General features: G+C 39.4%; 1 protein-coding gene and 1 long non-coding RNA gene across 2 annotated transcripts in view; one reads left to right on the top strand and one right to left on the bottom strand.

The window, feature by feature from the left end:
- The window catches only part of fam133b (family with sequence similarity 133 member B), a 41,124-nt gene that overhangs the window by 11,941 nt on the left and 5,540 nt on the right, over window positions 1-23,643 (top strand). The window contains exons 4-9 of the mRNA XM_048520378.2: window positions 4,768-4,842; window positions 11,058-11,087; window positions 11,226-11,294; window positions 15,032-15,130; window positions 15,214-15,267; window positions 15,805-15,879. Of these exons, the coding sequence (XP_048376335.1) occupies window positions 4,768-4,842; window positions 11,058-11,087; window positions 11,226-11,294; window positions 15,032-15,130; window positions 15,214-15,267; window positions 15,805-15,879 (402 nt within the window). The remainder of the gene's footprint in view (window positions 1-4,767; window positions 4,843-11,057; window positions 11,088-11,225; window positions 11,295-15,031; window positions 15,131-15,213; window positions 15,268-15,804; window positions 15,880-23,643) is intronic.
- LOC132210981 (uncharacterized) lies at window positions 5,840-10,971 on the bottom strand. The gene is made up of 3 exons (XR_009447246.1): window positions 10,866-10,971; window positions 6,532-6,644; window positions 5,840-5,858 (listed from the first exon to the last, which is right to left on the bottom strand). It is a non-coding gene; the product is annotated as an uncharacterized LOC132210981 (long non-coding RNA).

The raw sequence follows: 23,643 nt of genomic DNA, 5'->3' as shown, positions 1-23,643 counted from the left end.
CATTTGGCTGCAGGATTCTTACATGAAATATGAGATGCTGTTCCTGCAGCTTTCAGGTGGCATCATTGTGGCACTGCAGGAGGCCCAGGATGGACATGTCATCAAGGAATGGGAGGGGCAGTTGAAATGGTTCGCAAATGGGAGGTGTAACTGTTTGTTGTGAACTGAGCGCAGGTTTTCTGCAAAGCGGTCCCAAGCCTCTGTTTGGTTTCCCCAATATAGAGGAGGCCACCACGGGAACAGTGGATACAGTATATCACATTAACAGATGTACTGTTTGACGTTGAAGGTCTTCTTAGGGCCTGGGATGGGGATGAGGGGGGAGGTGTAGGGACAGGTGTAGCACTTCCTGCAGTTGCGGAGAAAAGTGCCAGGCTTAAAGTGGAGGCTGGAGGGGAGTGTGGAGCGTACGAGGGAGTCACAGAGAGAGTGGTCCCTCCGGAAAGCAGAAAAGGGTGGGGATGGAAAAATGTCTTTGGTAGTGGAGTCAGATTGCGTAATTGAGCAGTTTTGCACAAATTGTTTTGCACAATTTTAAGTTCTTTCCTTTTTATTACAGATTATTGCGTTCCCTAACAGGTTAATGTTGTGGAGAATTTATTATTATGAATAGTTTGTCTAATATATGTTCAGTTTGGTATGTGCATGTTATTGAAAACTCAATACAAATACGTGTGTTTTTTTGTACTTGCAAGTGGTGCTGTAAATGATTTTCAGTGTATGAGTCAATGTATATAAGATAAAATTAATGAAATTTTGTTTTGATCATAAATCACACGGCACCACGTTATAGTCCAACAGGTTTATTTGAAAACACAAGCTTTTGGAGCCGCCTACTCCAGGCGTTAGTAGAGAGGTAGTACCAGACGCAGTATTTATAAGTTAAAGATCAAAGGGGCTCACACCACTGATGAAGATGTATTAAACAAATCTTTAATCAGTTGGAAGGTTTTAATTGATCAATATATACATGTAAATCCCTGAATTCCTTTTAAGTCACTCCGAAGAGAACTAAATGTTTTATCAGTGTAAAGAAGAGGTGACGTTTTAGGTCCAACAATGCATGTTAGGCGTGAGGCCTAGTTTGGAACCTGTTTGTGTTTTGGTTTGTAATTAAACTGGTTTTGTTTCTAAAATGGGAAATATAAGATGCCACATTAACTGTGTACACATTTATGCTTTTTGAACAAAATAGAATGTATCTGCAAATATAAGTTCACCCTATAGATTGACATTGTGTGTTGGGGGGGGCTAGAGAGGGAGAGAGAAGAAGTGTGGACATGCAGGGGAGAGTGTGGGCGCGAAAGTATGCATAGTGTGGTTGGGGACACCTGTAGTGCAACATAAACGCAAGATCCCGGTTGAGGACATCTTCATGGGTACCAAACTTGGCTATCACCTTCTGCTCGGCGACTCTGCATTGTTGTGTATCCCACAGTCTGCTTCGGAGAACAGTCACCCGAAAATTTGAAGCCAAATGTCCTTGACCGCCAAAGTGTTCCCCTGTTGGGAGGGAGCATCCCTGTTTGGCGAATGTCACGTGATGTCCATTCATCCATTGTTGTAGCATCTGCATGTCTTTCCCAATGTACCATATATCAGGACATCCTTGCCTGCAGCGTATGAGAGGGACAACATTGACCAAGTCACATGAGTATCTACCGTGCGCATGGTGAGTGGTGTTCCCAAGTGTGATGGTGGTGTCCATGTCAACAATCTGACACGTCTTGCAGAGGTTACCATGACATCATCATATAGTGTTGTGGTCAATGTTGTCTAGAAGGCTGGGTAGTTGGCTGCAAATAATAGTCTGTTTAAGGTTTGGCGGTTGTTTGAAAGTGAGAAGTGGAGGTGTGAGGGAGATGTTCGTTGTCGTCGATGATGTGTTGAAGGCTGCAAAGAACATGATGTTGTTTCTCCACTCCCGGTAAGTACTGGACGATGAAGGGTAGCTACTGGACTTATTCTGTGTCTGTCTTCTGAGGAGGTCCATTATAGTTTGTACACACCACTTGCTCACACAAACACACAGTCTGACTCACTCACACTCTCACATGCACCCTTGCGCGCACTCGCACACAGGTGTGAATCTATGGGGTAAATTTGTATTTGAGACACATTCTATTTTGATCAAAAAACACAATTTATAGACAGTTCGTCATTGTAGCATCTTATAACTTCCTACTTTAGCAATAAAACCAGTGTGACTCCAAGCCAAACACAAACAGATTCTAAAAAAGGCCTCACACCTAATATGCATTGTCTGACCTAAATGTCACCTTTTCTTTATATCTTTAGTTCTCTCAGGACAGTGACTTCAAAGGAATTCAGGATTTATATATGTGTATTAATAAATTAAAGCTTCCAACTGATTAAAGATTTAACAGCATCTTAGGTTTGTTTAATATATACTCATCAGTGGTGTGACCCTTTGATCTTTTATTAATAAATTCTGTGTCTGATACTATCTCTCCCACTCACACCTGAAGGAGGAGTAAGGCTTCGAAAGCTTGTGCTTTCAAATAAACCTGTTGGACTACAACCTGGTGTCGTGTGATCTCTGGCTTGTCCACCCCATGCCAACACTAGCAGGTCCACATTTTGTTTTGAGAACATCTTAAAAAATCCTGTCTCCTAGACTCTTTGACTGCAGTTGTAAGCTTCTGTCCCTCTAATGTTTCCTGCCACTGTTTAGAGTTCCAAGGTCCATGCATAGCAACCAATATATTGGCATGCTAACTGACATGCACATACCTGCCAAGTGGCATGTGTGGCCATGCAACTTAGCAGAAACACTGGTTGCAAGCTATCTCTATTGGATGGTGTTTTGAAGTTTTGTGGTCTAAATTTACATTAAAAGTTTGTTAATTTGAAGTGTTCCTTCTGCAGTGTTTTTCCATTTGATCATATTTCTCTATCTCCTTAGACGTTTTATTAAATCCTCCTTTTAGTTTCTTGATTTGCCTTCTCATAATAATCAGGTTAGGGTCCACAACTACTGCTTTCCTGTTCACCCATTATTGGAACTGAAGGTATAGTTGCTCTGAATTGGCTGCATTTTTAAATTTAGGATTTAGTTTTCATCTTGCATCTCATCAAAATTCTGTACCTATTATAATGCTTTCCATGGTGTGATATTTCTGGTACTTTCTTGGCACTACTTCGCTGCCAAATCACCTACCCCTCTCTCACTTCAATCTTCCATCTCAGTGTAATAGAATTGTCCTTTCATTTGAAATAGTGCCACTTGCATTCTGCTTTATGTAGTTTAAGTAAATATTATTGTTTCGTAACTTTGGTTCTAAAGTCAAGGAAAATTAATTTTAGTTCGTCAGTTCACTGAAGATCAGACTTGCTTTTGTTAAAGATTAAAAAATCATTTTGAACTTTAAGTACAAAACTGAAATAATGTGATTTCAGTTAAACAACTCTCGATCACTCTCGATCTCGAGAGTGAGTTGCCAATGTATTTGTTGACTTGAGTTTTTTGCCCAAAAGAGAGTGAGACACAGCGAGAAACGAGCTCATGCAGGAGTGGAAAAGACCCATTACTGCAAAACTGTTATTAACAGTCTTTAAGTAGACTTGGCTGAGGAGAAATCTGAATTGCTTAGAAGTCAGCAATCAGAAAGCTCCAGAAACAGAAGGTTACGGATTCTTGGAGAGGAAGGCAACCTACAGGGTTGCTGAAGGCAAGAATTTAGAGAACCCATGTTAAGTAATAATAAGCTGAGTTAGCAGTTTATTTTAAGGGTGTATGGGATAAATAACTGAATCTAGCAAATGCGCATTAATTTGCTTTTAGGAAAAAAACGGATTACAGTTCCGCTTTGCGAATAGACCTTGCATGGATTTTGGTTTTGTTATAAGCCAAAAGCTTAGAAGTCTGAAAAAGTAGACCTAGATCATTTAAAGAGAAAGCTGTATGGATGGTCTACAGATTTCTTGAATCCATTTAATGAATCAATGTGTTACGTGTAGTAAGAATGATTCTTGACGATGCAGTACAATTGTCCTAACTAGCTTCATAATGTTGCTTAGGTTTTGTTTGGTGGTAATTGATTGTTAAGTTAATTTTCAATGCCAGAAAGATAGTTTGTCAGAAATTAAGTTCGTTCACACAATTTTTCAAATCAGCTTGACTTACTAGAATTAGTTAATTTTTCTAACTAACTTAATAGCTACCTGTCATGCAAGGACCCTGTACTCCAACCTCATTCATTTCTATGTTCAGTGCCCAGTTCCTCAGCAAGATACTGTTAAAAGGAAGCTTCTGAAACAGCAAAGTAGCTCTAACATCAACTTTGAGTTCCCCATATGGAGTCACCAGAAGCTGCCAGCTGGTTTACTTCATAATTAGTAAGCTCTAATAGCTTCAAAAGAGGGCCTTAACACATTCAATTTCTGCCTTACTATATTGCTGCATTATTTAGAGAAATTCAACTTTGTGTGACGTTCATCATCGTGCATGCTGCTTCAACGAGGCTACAATAATATAAGAGCACAGTGAATCTTGTTTTAAAAATATATACATGTGTGTCCAAATGATGTTTGCAACAGGTTTCCACACTAATTCATTACTATTCTTCCATGAATCTAAAATATTCATGGCAGCGATGTAAGTGCAGTGGGTAGGTAAAGCAAATAGTGTCAGAGATCTATTAAAATTGTTGGTAATGTTGTAGTTCTGAATAGTAGTCTGTACTTTAATAGAATGTAACAGTTGTCTAATTTTTTGACCCAATTATTTGTTTCACTATCTTTTAGAAATGGAAAAGAGAGCTTGAGAAAAACAGAGAGAAGAAGCTAGGTGGAAGCGAAAGTTCATCCAAAAAGAGAGAGGTAGGACTGACTTAAATCAGTAAATCCTAAGTATTGGGTGGGCTTAGTCATTTATTTTTTGTGTTTGCATCCAAAGCTAAGAATTAATTTGTCTTCTGCAAAATCCTAATGAAAATGAACCTGTGCAATCTGTTAAATTCCTAAATGGCATATATGCTTCTTACAAATAGTCCAAAATTAAGGACTAAACTGAGAGTGAGAATGAAGGGTTTCTGCTCAAGAATAATTGTTCTTTGTGATAAAATGATAGTGAGATTTCTTTCAGAGTTAAGCTGAGTTGCACAATTAAGATGATTTAAAGCTTTACTATGAAATTTGTCATGTTCTATCCAACTTAAAGATGTTAGGCTGTTGTCTGATGCAGAGAAGTTCATTGCCCTAAAGCTGCTAAGTACAAGTTTTCTTCAGAGTTCCCACATCTGAATTCATTTTGTTCTGCTTGCTTCCTTTTCTCCTCTTTCAATGCTTTCCACATCAAGCCAAAGCTATCTTATTGTGCCTCTACTGGGTGCGTAATGTACAGAATCCGATTAGCTTGTTTAGATTTTTCAATTTAGTTACTCAGAAATTTGCTTAACTAAAATTTCGTATTGATGGAACATGCACATTCTTTGCCCTCCTAAGAGCTTCGACAGATTGACTCAATTAAATGAGAGAACTTCAAAGATGTGGAGGGATACTGCTGGACTTAGCTGGAGGCCAGCTATCTTCCTGCTGTTTTCTTGAGTAGAACTACCCTTCCTGTTAGGTATTTGTACATGCATTTTGGTTGTGAGCATTGCTAGCAAGGCCAACACTTCTTGCCTAACCTTAAATTATCTTTAAAATAGCAATAAATTTTCATCTTGAATAACTGAGTCCACTTGATGTAGATACATCCACAATGATGTTAGAGAGGAAGTCCCATGGTTTTCACCTGGCAATAGTGCAGTAGTAATGATACATTCCAAGTCAGCAAGGTGCCTGTCTTTAAGGAGAACTTGCAGTTGGCCATTTCCCCATGTGTCCTCTGCCACCTAAAAGGGAAAGGCAGCAGTCAAAGTTTTGGAAGATGCTGTTGGAGAGGCCTTAGTGAGTTAATGCAGCGCACTTTGGTACACACTGTTGCCACTGTACATGAGTGCAAGCAAATATTTAGGGTGGTGGCTGGGATGCGAACTCGACTGAGCTGTTTTGCCTTGGATGGTGTTAGGTTTTTGACTGTTGCTGCAGCTGCACACATCCAGGCAAGTGGAAAATATTCCGTCACATCCCTCAATTAGTCTTTGAATGTTGGACAAACATCAGGGAGTTAGAAAGTGAGTGCTTCCCTCAGAACTCCTGTTGCAGCAACAGCATTTATGTGGCTGGTTCAGTTAAATTTCTAGTCAATGATAAATGTCCCAGAGTTCTTGTGATCAGGATTCGATGATGGTAATGCTTTTGAATGTCAAGTAGCGATAGTTACTTGCCCGTTATCACTTTAGAGGGGTGATGGCCTAGTGGTGTTATCGCTGAACTGTTTATCCCGAGATCCGGATAACATTCTGGGGATCCAGCTTTTAATCCCGCCAAGGCAGATGGTGGAATTTGAGTTCAGTAAATATCTGGAATTAAGAGTCTAATGATCCCTGTGAATCTGTTGTTGATTGTTGGAAAAACCCATTTGGTTCATTAATGTCCTTTAGGGAAGGAAACTGCCATCCTTACCTGGTCTGGTGTACATGTGACTCCAGATTCACAGCAATGTGGTTGACTCTTAACTGTCCTCTGGGCAATTAGGGATGGGCAATAAATGCTGCCTAGCCAGCGATGCCCTCTTCCTGTGAATGAATAAAATAAAAATCAGCTCATTGCTGGTTGGAGTTAGTAGGAACTGCAGATGCTGGAGAATCTGAAGACAAGCTGTAGAGCTGGATGAACCCAGCAGGCCAAGCGGCATCAGAGGAGCAGGAAGGTTGATGTTTCAGGCCAAGACATTTCTTTAGAATTTCTTCTGATGTGTCTTCCTAAATGCCTCTTAAACTTTGCTAAAATTTCTGCTTCTACCACCTCCCCTGTCAGTGTGTTCCAGGCCCCTACCATTCATCTGTGTTTTCAAAAAAAGACACCTTGCCTCTCACATCTCCACTAAACTTCCCCTTCTCACCTTGATATCTACTTAAACACGCCTTTACTGCACCACACCCCTATCCTTTGATTCTTTTTCTAATGTAGATATTTATCAAACTCAGTCTTGAAGATACTCAGCAACTGAATCTGTGTAATCCTGTAGGAGAGATGACTCCCAAGATTCACCACAGTCTGAGTGAAGAAATTATTCTTTGTCTCAGTTCCTTTATTCTGACTCCCTTACTTTTAGGACACTCTGCCCTGCTGCACCATACCAAGCCAAAGGAAGCAGTGCAGTTTTCCATTTTTTTGTGACTAAATATGGGGATAGGTGTGTTTGGTAGTTACTAACACACCACTTCCACTGTTGCAATAGCTCAATCTGTCATGCACCAATCAGCCCATTTAGTGCTGCCAGGCAGAGTACATTTGACTTTCTCGACCTATTGCAGGCCTTGTTTCTAGCACACCCAGTCACCAGAAGCTGCAGACCAATCAAATGCCAACAGCTTCTAGGTTCCAAAACTCACTTTGGGGATCCGGTAGCCAAACGATTAGCATTTATTTTGTGGGGAAAGGGATTTGGTGGCAAGGGCAAGCGAACTCTGAGAGACCAACTTCCCTCCCAGTCAGAGGCATGAATGTTAGGCACTTGCCCAACCCCACAACCTGTTAGGTAGGTCACTCCGATATTGAAAGCTAGCCCCTTTTCTCACCTACCAGGAAAGTAGGTAATCAGAGGTGGTGATCTGAAGCCTTTAAAGTAGCCCAATTAACTATTTAAGGACTTTAATTGATAGCGAGTTTTGAGAAGATTTGTAGCTCAGGTTGAGGTTCTGGATGTGAGTTTGCTCGCTGAGCTGGAAGGTTCGTTTTCAGACGTTTCGTCACCATTCTAGGTAACATCATCAGTGAGCCTCCAACGAAGCGCTGGTGTTATGTCCCGCTTTCTATTTATCTGGTTAGGTTTCCTTGGGATGGTGATGTCATTTCCTGTTCTTTTTCTCAGGGGATGGTAGATTGGCTCCAAATCAATGTGTTTGTTGATGGAGTTCCGGTTGGAATGCCATGCTTCTAGGAATTCTCGTGCATGTCTCTGTTTGGCTTGTCCTAGGAAGGATGTGTTGTCCCAGTCAAAGTGGAGTCCTTCCTTATCTGTATGTAAGGATACGAGTGATAGTGGGTCATGTCGTTTTGTGGGGTGTTAAGGGGAGGTTTGTATTTGAGACATTTGGGTAGTACCTGTTTCCTTAGGCATTCATGCAGGAAGTACAGCTGTTCGCGGGTGGCACTCTGTCGGATGGCATTGGTTTCCCATCTTCCGGCCAGTTTTAGCATATTGTGCCCATAGGTGCTAGCGAATACAAATACTCAAATACAAACCTCCCCTTAACACCCTGCTAGCCGAAAGAATAGCTGAGCAAAACGGCCACAGAATGCTTAGAGAAATGATCAATGACGCCCACAACAGACTCCGTAAATACAACTGGGAAATTTTGCACCAAACACGACAGACCATGAATGGACAGACACAGTACAACGAGCCATAGACATCAGACAATGGCAAACACAGAAAACGAAAAAACTAGACAAACTCACACAAAATAACAACACAGACAACACAGAAACATGGATAAAAAAACTTATCTGACCTACCATTAACAGACACTGAAAAAGCCGTCGTAGTAAGAGGATTAAATTACAACTTCCGGGATGAGGACAAGAAAGATTTCTTAGCAGCGTTAGAAGCAACACTGAAAGACAACAAACTCACAGAAGAAACCCAGCAAACCATCAGACAGACAGTCGCACCAACACAAAGCAGGAAAAAGGAAGAAAACACACTCAATACACAAGAAAGGAAAGCCCTAAAAGGACTCTAAAAAAGATAAAAACATCGTTATCCTACCTGCAGACAAAGGACGCTTGACAGTCATCTTAAACCAAACACACTACATTGAGAAAGCGAACGCACTGCTTGCAGATAACGACACTCACCAACAGGTGGCGATAGACCCGACCCCACAACTAGAGAACTGAATCACAGCCTTACTCAAAAAACTTCTAAAATCTGGAGAATTAAACAAGAGAGACTTCCAAAAAATGAAAACAGATGGATCCAACACACCACGCTTCTACGGACTACCAAAAATTCACAAACCAGGAGCCCCCCTCAGACCCACAGTGTCGCTACCTGGAACACCAACCTACAGATTAGCCAAGGAACTACAAAGACTAAAACACCTAGTAGAAGACTCCCACCACTCCATTCACTCCACCCAAGAATTCCTGAACACCATCAAAGACACCAAGAAAGAAGAGGATGAAATAATGGTCTCCTTTGATGTAACAGCCGTGTTCACATCCATCAACATCAACCTGGCCAAAGAAACACTGACGACACTATTAGAAGAACAGAAGACACATACACCAGACACCACTAACCTCATCAGCAAGGACAACATCATCAAGCTAGTGGACCTATGCCGCACCACCCACTCCACTTTCAATAACAAAACCTACAGACAAACCAACGGTACACCCATGGGATCTCCAATATCAGGGTTCTTAGCAGAGGCAGTAATGCAGAGACTGGAACAAACAGCTCTGCCAATCGTCCAACCCAAACTTCGGGTCCGCTATGTGGATGACACCTTTGTCATCACTAAACAAAACAAATTTAGAGGAAACCTTCAAGACCATCAGTAATACCGTTACTGGCATAACATTCACAAAAGAGGAGGAAAACAACAACAAACTGCCATTCCTAGATGTCACAGTAGAGCGAACAGCCAATGGGGAACTTCAAACCAGCGTCTACAGGAAAACAACACATATGGACCAAATACTGAACTACAGGAGCAACCATCCCAACACCCACAAATGAAGCTGCATTAGAACATTATTCCAACGAGCCACCACACACTGCAGCGCAAGGGAACTACGCAGAGCAGAGGAAAATCACCTATACAGCGTATTCAAAAAGAATGGGTACCCTATGAACACAGTCCGCCGATTCCTCAGCAATAAACCCAAACAAACAGACAAAACGGGCTCAGAAACCATAACCACTCCCCTACATCAAAGACATTTCCGAAATGACTGCCAGACTACTCGGACCCCTTGGCATCAGGGTAGCCCATAAACCCACCAACACACTAAAACAGCAGCTAATGAACTTAAAAGACCCTATACAGACAAGCAAAACAAACATCATCTACGAAATACCTTGCAAGAACTGTGACAAACACTACGTTGGACAAACTGGCAGAAAGCTAGCCACCAGGATACATGAACATCGACTAGCCACAAAACGACATGACCCACTATCACTCGTATCCTTACATACAAATGAGTAAGGACACCACTTGGATTGGGACAACACATCCATCCTCGGACAAGCCAAACAGAGACATGCACGAGAGTTCCTAGAAGCATGGCATTCCAACCGGAACTCCATTAACAACCACATTGATTTGGAGCCAATCTACCATCCCCTGAGAAAAAGAACAGGAAATGACATCACCAACCGAAGGAAACCTAACCAGATAAATAGAAAGCGTGACATAACACCAGCGCTTCGTCGGAGGCTCACTGATGTTACCTAGAATGGTGACGAAACGTCTGAAAACGAACCTTCCAGCTCAGCGAGCAAACTCACATCCAGAACTTTAATTGGTGATTGATCAAGGAAGTAGCCAATGGCCATTCTCACCCAGAACTTAATTGATGAGGTGACCAGAAGTGAGGCAAGTATCTCACCAGGGGCAGTTCATCTAATTGTTTCCCCTTGCCACCTCATTTAAGGAGCAAATTCCACTCATCCTGTGTACATTCCTTTGATCTCTGGAAAAGTTACTCTTTGAATGAGGTCACAACTTGTTCTTCTGAATTCCATTCAATTTAATCTTTTGATCATAGATATTTCTTACCCCAGAGCAAACAAGAAGCTGTTCGGTTATAGTACAGTGAATCGGGCGTGTCATGCAGAAGTTTAGACCTATGCTTCTGTTTCTTGCTGAATTTTCATCTTTGCCTAAATAAGAAAGATGAGTGTACAGTCCTTCAGTACAGGTGGTCTTTTAGATCACTATCAATAATTCTTTGTTGTTATTCCTACTTAGAAAAAACGAAAAGACAAGAAGAAAAGTAGGGTGAGCAAATTTTCAAAGAAAGTTTTCTTTCAAATTCTTATTATTTGATTTAATTCATTTCAGTTTGCTTTTAATTGCTAATATACAGCAAATGGATGATAAATCTCACAAGCTGTGCTTTTATTGTGTTTGGTCAAGCCGTCTTCATCTTCCTCCTCATCATCAAGCTCTGATTCTTCCAGCAGCTCTTCGGATACTGACAGTAAGGTGAGTATCTCGCCGCAATTCCAATAAAATGACACATAAAATTTAATGAGATTACTTCTTAAGCAAAGCATGTTCAACATTTTATTATAAAAACAGTATTATGTGACAATTCCATTTGATTTTATTAAAGTGTCAATTTTAGGACACACTGCCCTGCCCACTCTGCCTTGCACATGCCCAGTTTGTTTAGTTGAATTTTGAGTTGGGAATTGCATTTTTATTTTCTGGTCTGGCACAAGTTAGAATCAATGGGAATCAGCAGGACAACTCTCTGCTGGTTAGAGTCATACCTAGCACAAAAAAAATGGTGTTAGTTGTTGGAGGTCAGTAAAGACTGGTGATGGAGGGTTGCTTTTCAGACTAGAGGCCTATCACAAGTGATGTGCCACAAAGATCAATGCTGGGTCCAATGTTTTTGTAATTTATGTAAGTTGTTTGTAAATTTATGTAAATGATTTGGATGTGAATATAGGAGGTATGGTTAGTAAGTTTGTGGATGACATTAAAATTAGATGTGTCAAGGACAGCAAAGAAGGTAACCTCAGAGTACAACAGTACCTTGATCAGATGGCCCAATGGACTGAGGAGTGGCAGATGGAGTTTAATTTAGATAAATATGAGGTGCTGCATTTTGGAAAGGCAAATCAGAGCAGGACTTGTATACATTTAGTGCTGAAGTCCTGGGGAATGTTGCTGAAAACAGAGACTTTGGAGTGTGAGTTCAGTTCCTTGAACGTGGAGTACCAGGTAGACAGGATAGTGAGTAAGACATTTGGTATGTTTGCCTTTTATTGGAGATAGGAGTTGGGAGGTGCTATTGTGCTGTACAAGACCTTGGTTAGATCACTATTGGAATACTGCATGCAATTATGATCTCTCTGCTATAGGAATGATGTTGTGAAACTTGGAAGGGTTCAGAAAAGATTTACAAAGAAGTTGCTAGAGTTGTAGGGTTCAAACCATAGGGAGAGGGTGATTAGATTGGGGCTATTTTCCCTGGAGTATTGAAGGCTATGGGGTAACCTTACATAGGTTTATAAAATCATGAGGGACATGGATAGGGTGAATAACAGTTCTTTTCTCCAGGGTCAGAGAGCCCAAAATAAAAGGGTATAGCTTTAATGTGACTGGGGAAAGATTAAAAGGGACCTAGGGGGCAACATTTTCATGCAGAGAGTGGTGCATATATGGAATGAACTGCCAAAGGAACAGGTGGATGCTGGTAAAATTACAATATTTAAAAGGCATCTTGATGTATATATTGATTAGGAAGGATTTCGAGGGATTTGGGCCAAATACTGACAAATGGGATTTGGTTATTTCAGGATATCTGGTCATCATGGATGAGTTGGACAGAAGGGCCTGTTTCCAAGCTGTAGAGCTGTATGACTCAATGATTCTCTCTCAGCTCCAGGACATATCTGCAGGGGTTCCTCAAAGATGGTCTTAGACCCAGTCATTTTCAGCTGTTTCATTAGGTCTGAATTGGGGGTGTTCACTACAATTGTACAATGTCAGCACAAATTCTAACTGCTCAGACACTGGAGCAGTATCATGCTACACTATAGTGCCACTCGATGACCATCTCAAGCAAGAGAGAATCTAATTATTGCCCCTTGACATTCAACATCTTGCCATCACTAAATATCTAACCATCAATATCCTGGGTGTTACCATTAACCAGAAATCAAACTAGTCTAGCCATATAAATGCTATGGCAATAAGTGATAAGGAATCCTACAGCAAATAACTCTCCTGACCCCTCCATCTGAAACACTCAAATCAGGAGTGTGATTAAACATTGTCCACTTGCCTGCATGATTGCAGCTCCAACAAGGGAGGGAGTGGCTTAGTGATATTATCGCTGGACTGTTAATCCCGAGAAGCAGATAACATCTGGGCCCCTTGGTTCAAATCCCACCAAAACAGGTAGTGGAATCTGAATTCAGTAAAATATCTGGAATTAAGAACTTAATGATGGCCATGAATCCATTGTCGATTGTCAGAAGAACTCATCTCGTTCACTAATGTCCTTCAGCGAAGAAAATTGCCATCTTTACCTGATCTGGCCTACTTGTGACTCCAGATCCACAGCAGTGTGGTTGACTCTGAACTGCCCTCTGGGCAATTGGAAATAGGCAATAAATACTGTCTAGCCAGCAAGGCTTTCATTCTGTTACTGGATTTTTAAAAAAACACACGAGAAGCTCTATTCAGGACATGCAATCAGCTTAATTAGAACCATATCCACAAGAATTTACTCCCTCTGCCACCACGTCCAGTAGCTACTGTATGTACTATCTACAAAATGTATTGCAAAAATTCGCCAAGGCTGATCGGATGGTACCTTGGATACCCATGATTTCTGCCATCTGGAAGGTTGGGAACACTAGCATCAAATGTCCCCCTTCACGCCACTCCCATCCTGACTTGAAAATATATTGTCATTCCTTCAGGATCACTTGGTAAAAATCCTCCCTTCCTAAGGGCATTGTGGACCTGTCTGTACGAAGTGGACTCCAGCAGTTCATGAAGGCAGCTGACCATCACCTTCTCAAGGGGAGCTAGGAAAGGGCAATAAATACCATCTCAGTCTCACATCCCATGCATGATTCATAAAAATTAAAACCGCTTTTGAGATATTGTTGCAACACATGCATTTTGTTATGAGTTTGTAGGAACTGCAGTTTTGCACTTGTAATCCATTCTATAGTGAGGTCGTATCGATTCAGAGATAGTAGGAACTGCCGATGCTGGAGAATCTGAGATAACAAGGTGTAGAGCTGGATGAACACAGTAGGCCGAGCAGGAAAGCTGACTTTTCGGAAAGTTTTCTGAAAAAATGTCCGGACCTGAAACGTCAGCTTTCCTGCTCCTCTGCTGCTTGGCCTGCTGTATTCATCCAGCTGTACACCTTCTTATCTCTATCGTGAGTTCTTGCTCTGTTTGTGTGGAAGCAGAGTAATTTTTGTTCACAATGGGATAAAGTGGGCTTTGTAATGATTTATATGCATTTTTCTATGATTGGAATGAAATTGACAGGTCTAGAAACCAGCAGTGTGGATTTCAGTGCTTGGTATCACTTTTTAATACAAAAACTGTTGTTTACTGCTAAAATTGTTGTATACTTTGAATAATTAATTCATACAGGTAAACTGATGAAATGCAATTCCAAAATAAATATCTGGGAAAGAACTAATATTCATTTGAGAGGTTAATTGTGTGAAGAGCAAAGCTCCATCATCTTAAAACTTAGCTGAGCCTTGGATACATTCCTTGTTATTTTATATTACGATTTTTAAAATTTTTTTAATTAATATTTCTGTGTAAGAAGCTCACCATTGAATCTGGCTGACAAGAGACATTGGGCTTTGTTTTTTCTAATACCAAAGCTAAACCATTCTCAGGGAGATTGGGTCAATTACACAGAATAAAATAGATCATGATTTTAAAAACTGGGTCAAACTTAATTTGCAAATGACTTTTGAAATAAAATTTTATTGAGTTTGAATTAAATTTTTTTTATTATACATGTTAACTTATACTATTTCTTTGGGCACCAATTCAATAGTTTTTGTGCAGTTAGCTAATGTGCGAGCTACTCTAACTAAGTCTTTTGGATCAACCATGGCTGCTTTAGTAGATTATTGGCAGAGTGCAACTATCAGTAAAAAGTGAAACATTTTTACATAAATTGATTTGTTATTAAAGCACAGAAATTGTTGTGTCTGTTACAGGACGAAAAGAAACATGTTAAGAAGAAACGCAAGAGAAAGCATAGTACTGTGAGAAAATCCTCAGATGATTCTCAAGCTGATTGTGATGTGGATACTAAGGTAGAGCAATTAACTGTCTCCTTTATTTTAATAAAGATGAATTTATTAAAATTATTTCAAATTATTGGTATATTTGTTTTAAGGAAAGTACAAAGAATAAAAAGAGAAAGATCAAGGAAGAAACTGAAAAAGAACAAGTAAGTAATTGTTCAGTTGCAACCCAGATCTGAAAACTTGCCTGATTTAGACTTTGTGTTGCATATTCAATCCAAGTATACAACTTTTGACTCCAGAGGAAGAATTCTATCAGACCGTAATCACATCTCAGTTTATAGACTTTGAGAGTCTTAGATCATATAATCTTTCAAATGGATGCAGTGAAAAAGGTTAGTCAGTTCCTTCTCTTCTTTTTGTTTTAAATTGCAACTTATATTGACATGGAATCAGGTCAGGATCTTCATTCCAGATATAATTGCCAAAGATGTCATTCCAGTCTCAACCATGTCTCCCAGCACTCCAAGAATTCTTTTGTATGAACAGCTACAGTGATGTTAGAAGTCAGTATTAAGCAATCAAAAGTAACAACAGTGGGATGAAGTCAGGGAGAGAAACAGCCTGAAAGTGATTTTTTTGAAAGAATTTAGTGCGTGCCTTCAAGTATTACTTCATTTTATTGTCAAACAGCTGAATAAACTAACGGATTCGTTATACTTTTAAATTCTCCATTCAATCAGGATAAGAAGAAGAAGCGTGATCATGCACAGAGAAAATCTTCAGAGGAAAAGTCTGACTCAGCTGAAGAGAATAAGGTCTGTAAAATGGCACTTTATTTACATGGTTTAATCATTGTTTTCTTCCAAACTGTAGCAGTGTTTTATTTGTAATTTTTTTTTGTCTAACTGAGAGGAGAGATTCTGTGTACCAGTTAACAAAATATCTTAATGATAAGGTTGTTGACCTTCAAGAGATTATCAGAAAGCTGATTATGCTATATAATTTTGAATTGGTTGCTATTTATTGAACATTGGTTTGGATTTATTTTGGAATATTAATTTTTCCAGTGTATCTAAATAACATTTAAAATTTAATGCTTAAAAATTTTCCATCTGAACATTAGAGATTTGATTCATTTATACCATCTCTTACACAGTTAAAAAGGTTGTATTTTCAAGCCCCAATCCAGGATCTGAGAGGTCATAATCTCAGTTGAATTTCTCTCGCAGCACCAAGGGATCGCTCCACAATCACATGTACAATGTATTCAACTGACCTGATGTGTTAAATGTGCATACCTTATTTTTCCTATGCAATGAGTTCTGTTTAGATTTCAACAGTGTTGCTGAGGTTCTCCAGTAATTTCATTGGACATGATAAATAAAAGATATTTCCTCCTCTTGAATCAGAATAGTGCAAAAACTGTCAGATATGTTTACTTCCAGTTTCATGTAGAGCCAGCTCAACAACAGGATCGGAATGGGATAATGAGCTAAGACAGCAGTAAACATAGAAAGAAGTAAGCACTGCAATATGCTGTGTTGTGGAAATAACATGTGAAGGAAAATATATATGGAATGTTCAGAGTCTGCAATAACTTTTTCTTGCTCCTCTTGATTAATGAGGTTGTCTTCACCATTTTTGACATTTGTGGTTGCTCTGCGTTTTAACCCCATTCAATAGCCTTCCTCCATATTCATTTTAAACTTTTCCGACAAAATATCTTCTTTGGAAAATATTTTAGTCTTGGCTGTTTTCTTCATCTATTTTGAGTTTATTTTATTTTTCTATTGTCAATATATAGTGAGTAAAGTTGTCATAGTCCCAGAGGACCATAGCGCAGCACTCTCTTTAGAGAGAGGTGACAGGTGGTAGTTTAAGCTGAGAATCATCCCCAGGATTGATATAGAGGAACCTTCATAGTGACGTCAGTCAGTACGGGAATTCAACCCGAGCTTTCATATCATAAAAACCAACCCTCTGCATGCTTTGCTTATGAACATACAAAAATTTTCATCCCATTTTACATTGACCCCCATTTGGCATTTTATGAATTTGATCAGTTTTTCATTGGCCTGTAGACTGTTACCGATGGCCACCAGTTACTGACCTAGCCAGTGACATGCACAGCGACACCCTCATTGTGAGTGAATTTTGTTAAAAATGTTGGCAAAGGTGACAAGTGCCATTAAGGTAATAAGTGTTCTTGTTTTAACACTCTACTATTATAACATATTGCATAAACAGGTACCCAATTATAATGCCTGTTTGTGTGTAGCAAATGTCTTACATTTTTAAATTAGATCTGAGAAGACTAAAACAGTACTTTTTCATGAATAATTTTAAAGTCAAGACATTTCAGCAACTTATCCTACCAAACATCAAAATTTATCTCTTCTTTCCCCTACTCTCTTTATTTTGCCAAAGCTACTCAAAGATGGTTATCAGAAGTTATTTACTGATGTTGCACGTGTATAGTGCACTTGTTGAGTGAACAGTCTTAACACTGACAGAATCAGTAACTGCAGGGGATGGGCCCTGTCTTTGAGCTCAGGGACAGTAACAATTTTACATTTGTTGGAGGCTATTCAAAAGTTTATTCTTAAATGTAGTTATGTTACAGGTGTATGGAATATTAATTTTTTTCTGTTTATACCAGGTCATTGTTTGAACCTAGGTATAATAAGATTATAGTTCTGGCACTGAACTATCAACCCACAAGCTGTCTGTTTTTCACCCTGCCTGGCAAATTATGAAGATGAATTCAGTTAAGTCTGCTCATTTGTAGACTAGTGCAAAAAAATTATCAAGCCATGATAATGTCATTGAAACAAATTTCTCTCATCTTCGAGGAAGAAAATTTTGCCAATCACAATATGTTTTGAATCCTACAGTACAATTGATTACTACTTGAATCCACTGCTTCACATGCGCCCCTGCCCCCCGCAACCTCCATCCCACCTGTCTCCTCCAGTGGTTTCTCACTGTTTTTGTGGATAGAGAATAAACACAGGTTTGACATTGGCATCCACTTTCCAAGCATAAGTGGGGAGACAAGCTTTCCTTGCTGTGACTTCACCCACTAATGCTTCAGACCCCACAAGAGTAGTGGGAGCCTTCACCATGGTGTCATGCCTTCCATCTCCCAGACTTTCTGTTGCCTCCTGTTTAACTGATATTGAGAAACTTGTGATCTGATGTGGCATTGAAATAAGAGGTCTTTTGTTAAGACCTCCCCACATTGGCTCCTCTTCATTGAAACAATAAACTTGCAGATGTGGTGAGTGAGGAAACAGAGCTTTGAATAACAGTGAAAATGGAGATTGAGCAAAGAAGCAGATGAATAGACAGAAAATTGGTATATGAAGCCAAATACACTTTGGCTAAAAGCAAAGGTGGACAGGACAAAACACAAATATAGTTACAGTTTTTCAAACCAAAAAGAGCGGCAGCCAATAAAGAGGAAATGGCTTTAACAAATGTAGCATTTTGTCACATACCAATCAGCAAAGATTGATATATATGTAGCTTAAAAACAAAACCATACAGAGCAGTATAGTACCATCCTAAACTGGATTAGACTATGCAAACTGAGCGAGCATTATAGCCCACATCTTGCCGTGCATATATCTGTTTAAAGAAATGCTGTCAACCTCGGTGACTTAATTCATTAACCAGACTACATCGGTTACTTCCCAACAAAAACAAATTAAAAAGAAGCAGAAAACTAAAAGGAAATGAGCAAACATACAACATGCAAAGTTAAGCAATGCATTAATCCTCGGAACTACAGTGGACAGCTGATCATTTATTGAAATTCTTGAACTTGAATTTAGTGTCTTTTTAATACTTTTCTTGCTTTTTCATTTTGATTAATTCAAAGTAAAAGAGCAGCAAAACTAGACTTCAAGTTGACATTAAATGTTCTGTTGCATCTCTTAACCTTGGTCCCCAGTTCTGTTTCTCAAAACTTGAAAGGAGATGCTGTGGTCTATTTAGGTAGAGTTTTAAAACATCATAATTTAAACTTTTCTTTCCACCAACTCATGTTGGCTCTAGTACTAATCTCTAACCATTGATAGGGATCTCTAACTCTCAAGTGCACCCTACTTTACTAGTTTTCTACTTTTAATCAGTTTGTCAATCTTGTATCATAAGCTATTTAATTACTTGTATTTGATGATGGGGATGTTGGGAGATTTATAGTTGCGTTATGATGATGTTTAATTTTTCTTCCCCATTGCTCTAACCTGTTGTTGACAGATTTGTCTTTCTGAACCATTTTAGTTCCTGCAACAGTGAAAACCCCATAATGTTAAAAAAACTGAATTCCAAGATTTTATGCAATGCCTATGAAGGATTACGAATTGGATGCCCACTTAGGGATGACCATGACCAAAAACCTAAAAGGTCTAAAAGTTAGTCTCCTGAAACAAAAAAAAGGTCTGAATATTTTTCATAATAACTGTAGTTTCCTGTCATAATAGATATATTTCTAGGCCACTTCAAACATGTAGAACATTAACTTTCCCTTTGGTCTACAGTTTTGACAGGAAAAGAAGGTAAACTATGCATTTTGAGGATCTTGCTGCTTTGGGGGTTTACTTCTCCAGGTATCAACCACAAGCTATGATTGGGGGAAGACGCAACAGCCGAGCCTGAGATATCTTTGTGTTTCCCTTTCCTGTTTCTTTTTCGGTCATTGCAATGCACTCAATTTGCGCATGCAAGAACTGTCAGATTCACTTTAATTTTTATTAACTTGGCAGTTGCTGAGAATAGTTTGCTGGTTGGCCAATTTTGAAAAATACTGGATCCATCAGTTGACTGACAGTCACTCAGATTGAACTGCATCTTGGGCCATTTCATGGATTTCCAGTCAGACTGATCTCAACTCCACATTCCCGTCCATGTCCCATAATCTTTGCTGTGATAAACCAAATATCTGTCTAAATCAACATTAAATTTATTCAGTGACCCAGCCTCCACTGCTTTCTTGGGAAGAGAATTCCACAGATTAACTCGGAAATCGGACTTGAATAGGAGACTCAAAATTTTTAAGCATAATTGTACACTCCACACAAGGGGTTTCCTTGAGCTGCAAATTGAGGCAGGGGGTCTGGGAGTACTAAATGGAGAGTAGGATTGTTCCAGCATCAACTGGGGAGGAGTAAATACCTGTGTCAGGAAACTCTGGGGAAGAATGACCTTGTTTTGCAGGTGGTGGTTTTGGGTTTGGTGCTATTTGTGAAGAGGTAAGTTTACTCTCATTAAGAGGAGAAATGCAAGCTAACAGGATTTCTATCCTGAATTTCTGGGCCATTGAATATTCCTTCACCAAGCTGTTAATTCAGTTCAAAGTCTGGAGCAAAACCACCTCACTTCTGGAGTTTATGACCATTTACTGCTGTATCTCAGATGTAATATTTCAGAATGAAATGTCTAGAATTGGTTTTCTCAAGTGAACATATAATTGAGGATAAAAAATAAAGTTGTGTAATCAACCGTAAACAGATTGCATTTTTAGATACAATCAACCTGTTCAGATGTGTTAAGGTGGAACCTGAACCTCGGCAATTTTTCCTACTATGATTGCTCGCTGTGATACATTTGATTACTGTTGATATATTTCTGCTTGTTTGATGTCTGATTTTAAAACTTATTTTATGCTCTAATATCCTGCTGTAAGAAGTGTTCTCTTGATCTTGTGTTTCAGACTTTGCCTTTTTTTTTAAGGAAGTCTTTTTCATAAGAACATAAGAACACCATCCTGCCTGCCCTCGAGTAGCCTGCCTCGCCATTTAGTAAGATCATGGCTGATCTTTTTGAGACTCAGCTACGCTTAACCACCCACTCACCATAACCCTTAATTCCTTTACTATTCAAAAATTTATCTAGCCTTGCCTTAAACACATTCAACAAGGTAGCTTCAACTGCTTCACTGGGCAGGGAATTCCACAGATGCACAAGCCATTTGGGTGAAGTTCCTCCTGACCTCAGTCCTACATCTGCTTCCCTTTATTTTGAGGCTATGCCTCCGAGTCCTAGTTTCACCTGCTAGTGGAAACAACATCCCTGCCTCCACCTTAACTGTTCCCTTCATAATCTTGTATCTTTCTATAAGATCTCCCCTCATTCTTATGAATTCCAATGAGTATAATCTCAGTCTACTCAGTCTCTCCTCATAATCCAACCCTCTCAACTCTGGAATCAACCGAGTGAATCTCCTCTGCACCCCTTCCAGCGCTAGTATATCTCTTCTCAAGTAAGGAGATCAAAACTGCACACAGTACTCCAGCTGTGGCCTCACCAGAACCTTATACAGCTGCAGCATAGCCTCCCTGTTTTTAAACTCCATCCCTCAAGCAATGGCAGACAAAATTCCATTTGCCTTTGTAATTACCTGCTACACCTGCAATCCTACTTTTAGTGATTCATGCACAAGGACACCCAAGTCCCTCTGCACAGCAGCATGCTGCAATTTTTTAACCATTTAAAACATAGTCCATTTTGCTGTTATTCCTACCAAAATGGATGACCTCACACTTAACAACATTGAATTCCATCTGCCAGACCTTTGCCCACTCACTTAAACAATCTATATCCCTCTGCAGACTCTGTGTCATCTGCACTACCACACATCTTGGTGTCATCTGCAAATTTTGACACACCACACTTAGTCCCCAACTCGATCATCTATGTAATTTGTAAACAATTGTGGTCCCGACGCTGATCCCTGAGGCACACCACTAGCCACTGACCACCAACCAGAAAAACGCCCATTTACCCCTACTCTTTGCTTTCTACTGGTCACCAATCCTCTATCCATGCCAGTACATGACCTGTAATACCTTTCAACTTTATCTTGTGTAGCAGCCTTTCGTGTGGCACCTTGTCAAATGCCTTCTGGAAATCCAGATACACCATATCCACATGTTCCCCATTGTCCACCATGGAAGTAATATCCTCAAAGAATTCCACCAGATCAGTTAAACATGACCTATCCTTCATGAGCCCATGCTGGGTGTGCCCAGTGGGACAATTTATAACCTGGTGTCTTGCTATTTCTTCCTTAATGATAGATTCAAGCATTTTCCCCGCTACCGAAGTTAAGTTTTCATGAAGTAGCTATTGTATTGCAAAATGTGCATTGAGATAAAATGTGTTTTATATTTGGATATTTAAATGTATTGCATTAAATTGCATATTTATAAGCTTAAAAGCTATGAAGGTATTAATTATTTCTGATAAATCAAAAGCCTGAAGACCTAAGTTTGACAGCAACAGATCATTGTTAAAACCAAATCAATCCATGACCCAGAAGCTGATGACACTTTGGTAAATAGACCCATTTATGACACAGAAAAATAATAAGAATAACTTCAAAAATTCTTATTAGAGGCGCATGGACTTGTGATTGAAAATTTTTTTTTCCAAGTTATTTGGATAAATAAGCATGTTTAATGGATAAATAGATCATAACTGTACTACAAACGAAATATGGCATTGCACTGTATAGTCTGTCTTGCATCTATCAAATGCAGTCATACAGCATGAAAACAGGCCTTCAGGCCAACCAGTCCATGCCAGCCACATTCCCAAACTGAACTGGCCCCACCTGCCTGCACTTGGCTCATATCCCTCCAAACCTTCCCTATTTGTGAACGTATGCAAATATCCTTTAAATGTTGTAACTGTATCTGCATCCACCACTATCTCTCGCAGTTCATCCCCCACACAACCTATTCTTTGTATAAAAAAAGTTGCCCTTCATGTCTTTTTGAAATCTTTTTTTTCTCACCTTAAAGATATGCCCCCTAGTTTGTACTCTTGCCCCATTCTAGGGGGATAAAACCCCTGTCATTCACCTTATCTATGCCCTTCATGGCTTTAAACATAACAGGGTCACCCCTCAACTTCCTACATTCCAGTGAAAAAGTCCCAGTCCCTTTCCAGAAATATGCGAAAACTTTTCATATAATTAATTCATTTTCAGTTGAAGTAATATAGGCCTGCTACATTGGCAAACATGTCAATCATAGTGCATGCAAGAAGATCTCTCAGAGCATAAAGGTCAATGTTAAGTCAATTAAGTTTTGATTGTGATTACTTAAAATAGGAATATCAGCCCAAACAATGAAAAGCACATTCTAAATGCCATGTGTACTGTAACTTCTTTGGATGTTAACTTGGAGTTCACTTCCACTTTTATATGTAGAAGCAGATTGAAACTGGAGGTGCATCTTTGTAGTTTTCATGTCTAAATAAAAGCTTGAATGCACAGAGTAAACTCCAGTTCTAGGCTTCATAGCCTTTCAGTCAAACATGGAACTTTTTAATCTACTGAGGAATAGAAGATGGCAGACAGGTTTTGATTTTAATCTTAGCAAATGTTTGTGTCCTTAAACAAAGATGTAAAAATACAATCTTCCTTTTTAAAAAGAAGAATCACCCAAATGACACTGAACTTTACCATATCGTACTTCTAGTGCCTGCTAACTAACTGGTGTCTAAATCATAGCTACAGTAAATGTGAAGTTGAAAAATGATTCAAGGCATGAAAATAATTTTTAAAATTC

This window comes from Stegostoma tigrinum, chromosome 2, assembly GCF_030684315.1.
Source record: "Stegostoma tigrinum isolate sSteTig4 chromosome 2, sSteTig4.hap1, whole genome shotgun sequence".
Lineage (NCBI taxonomy): Eukaryota > Metazoa > Chordata > Chondrichthyes > Orectolobiformes > Stegostomatidae > Stegostoma > Stegostoma tigrinum.
The sequence above is the reverse complement of the archived record's forward strand: the minus strand, read 5'-3'. Positions and strand labels throughout refer to the sequence as shown.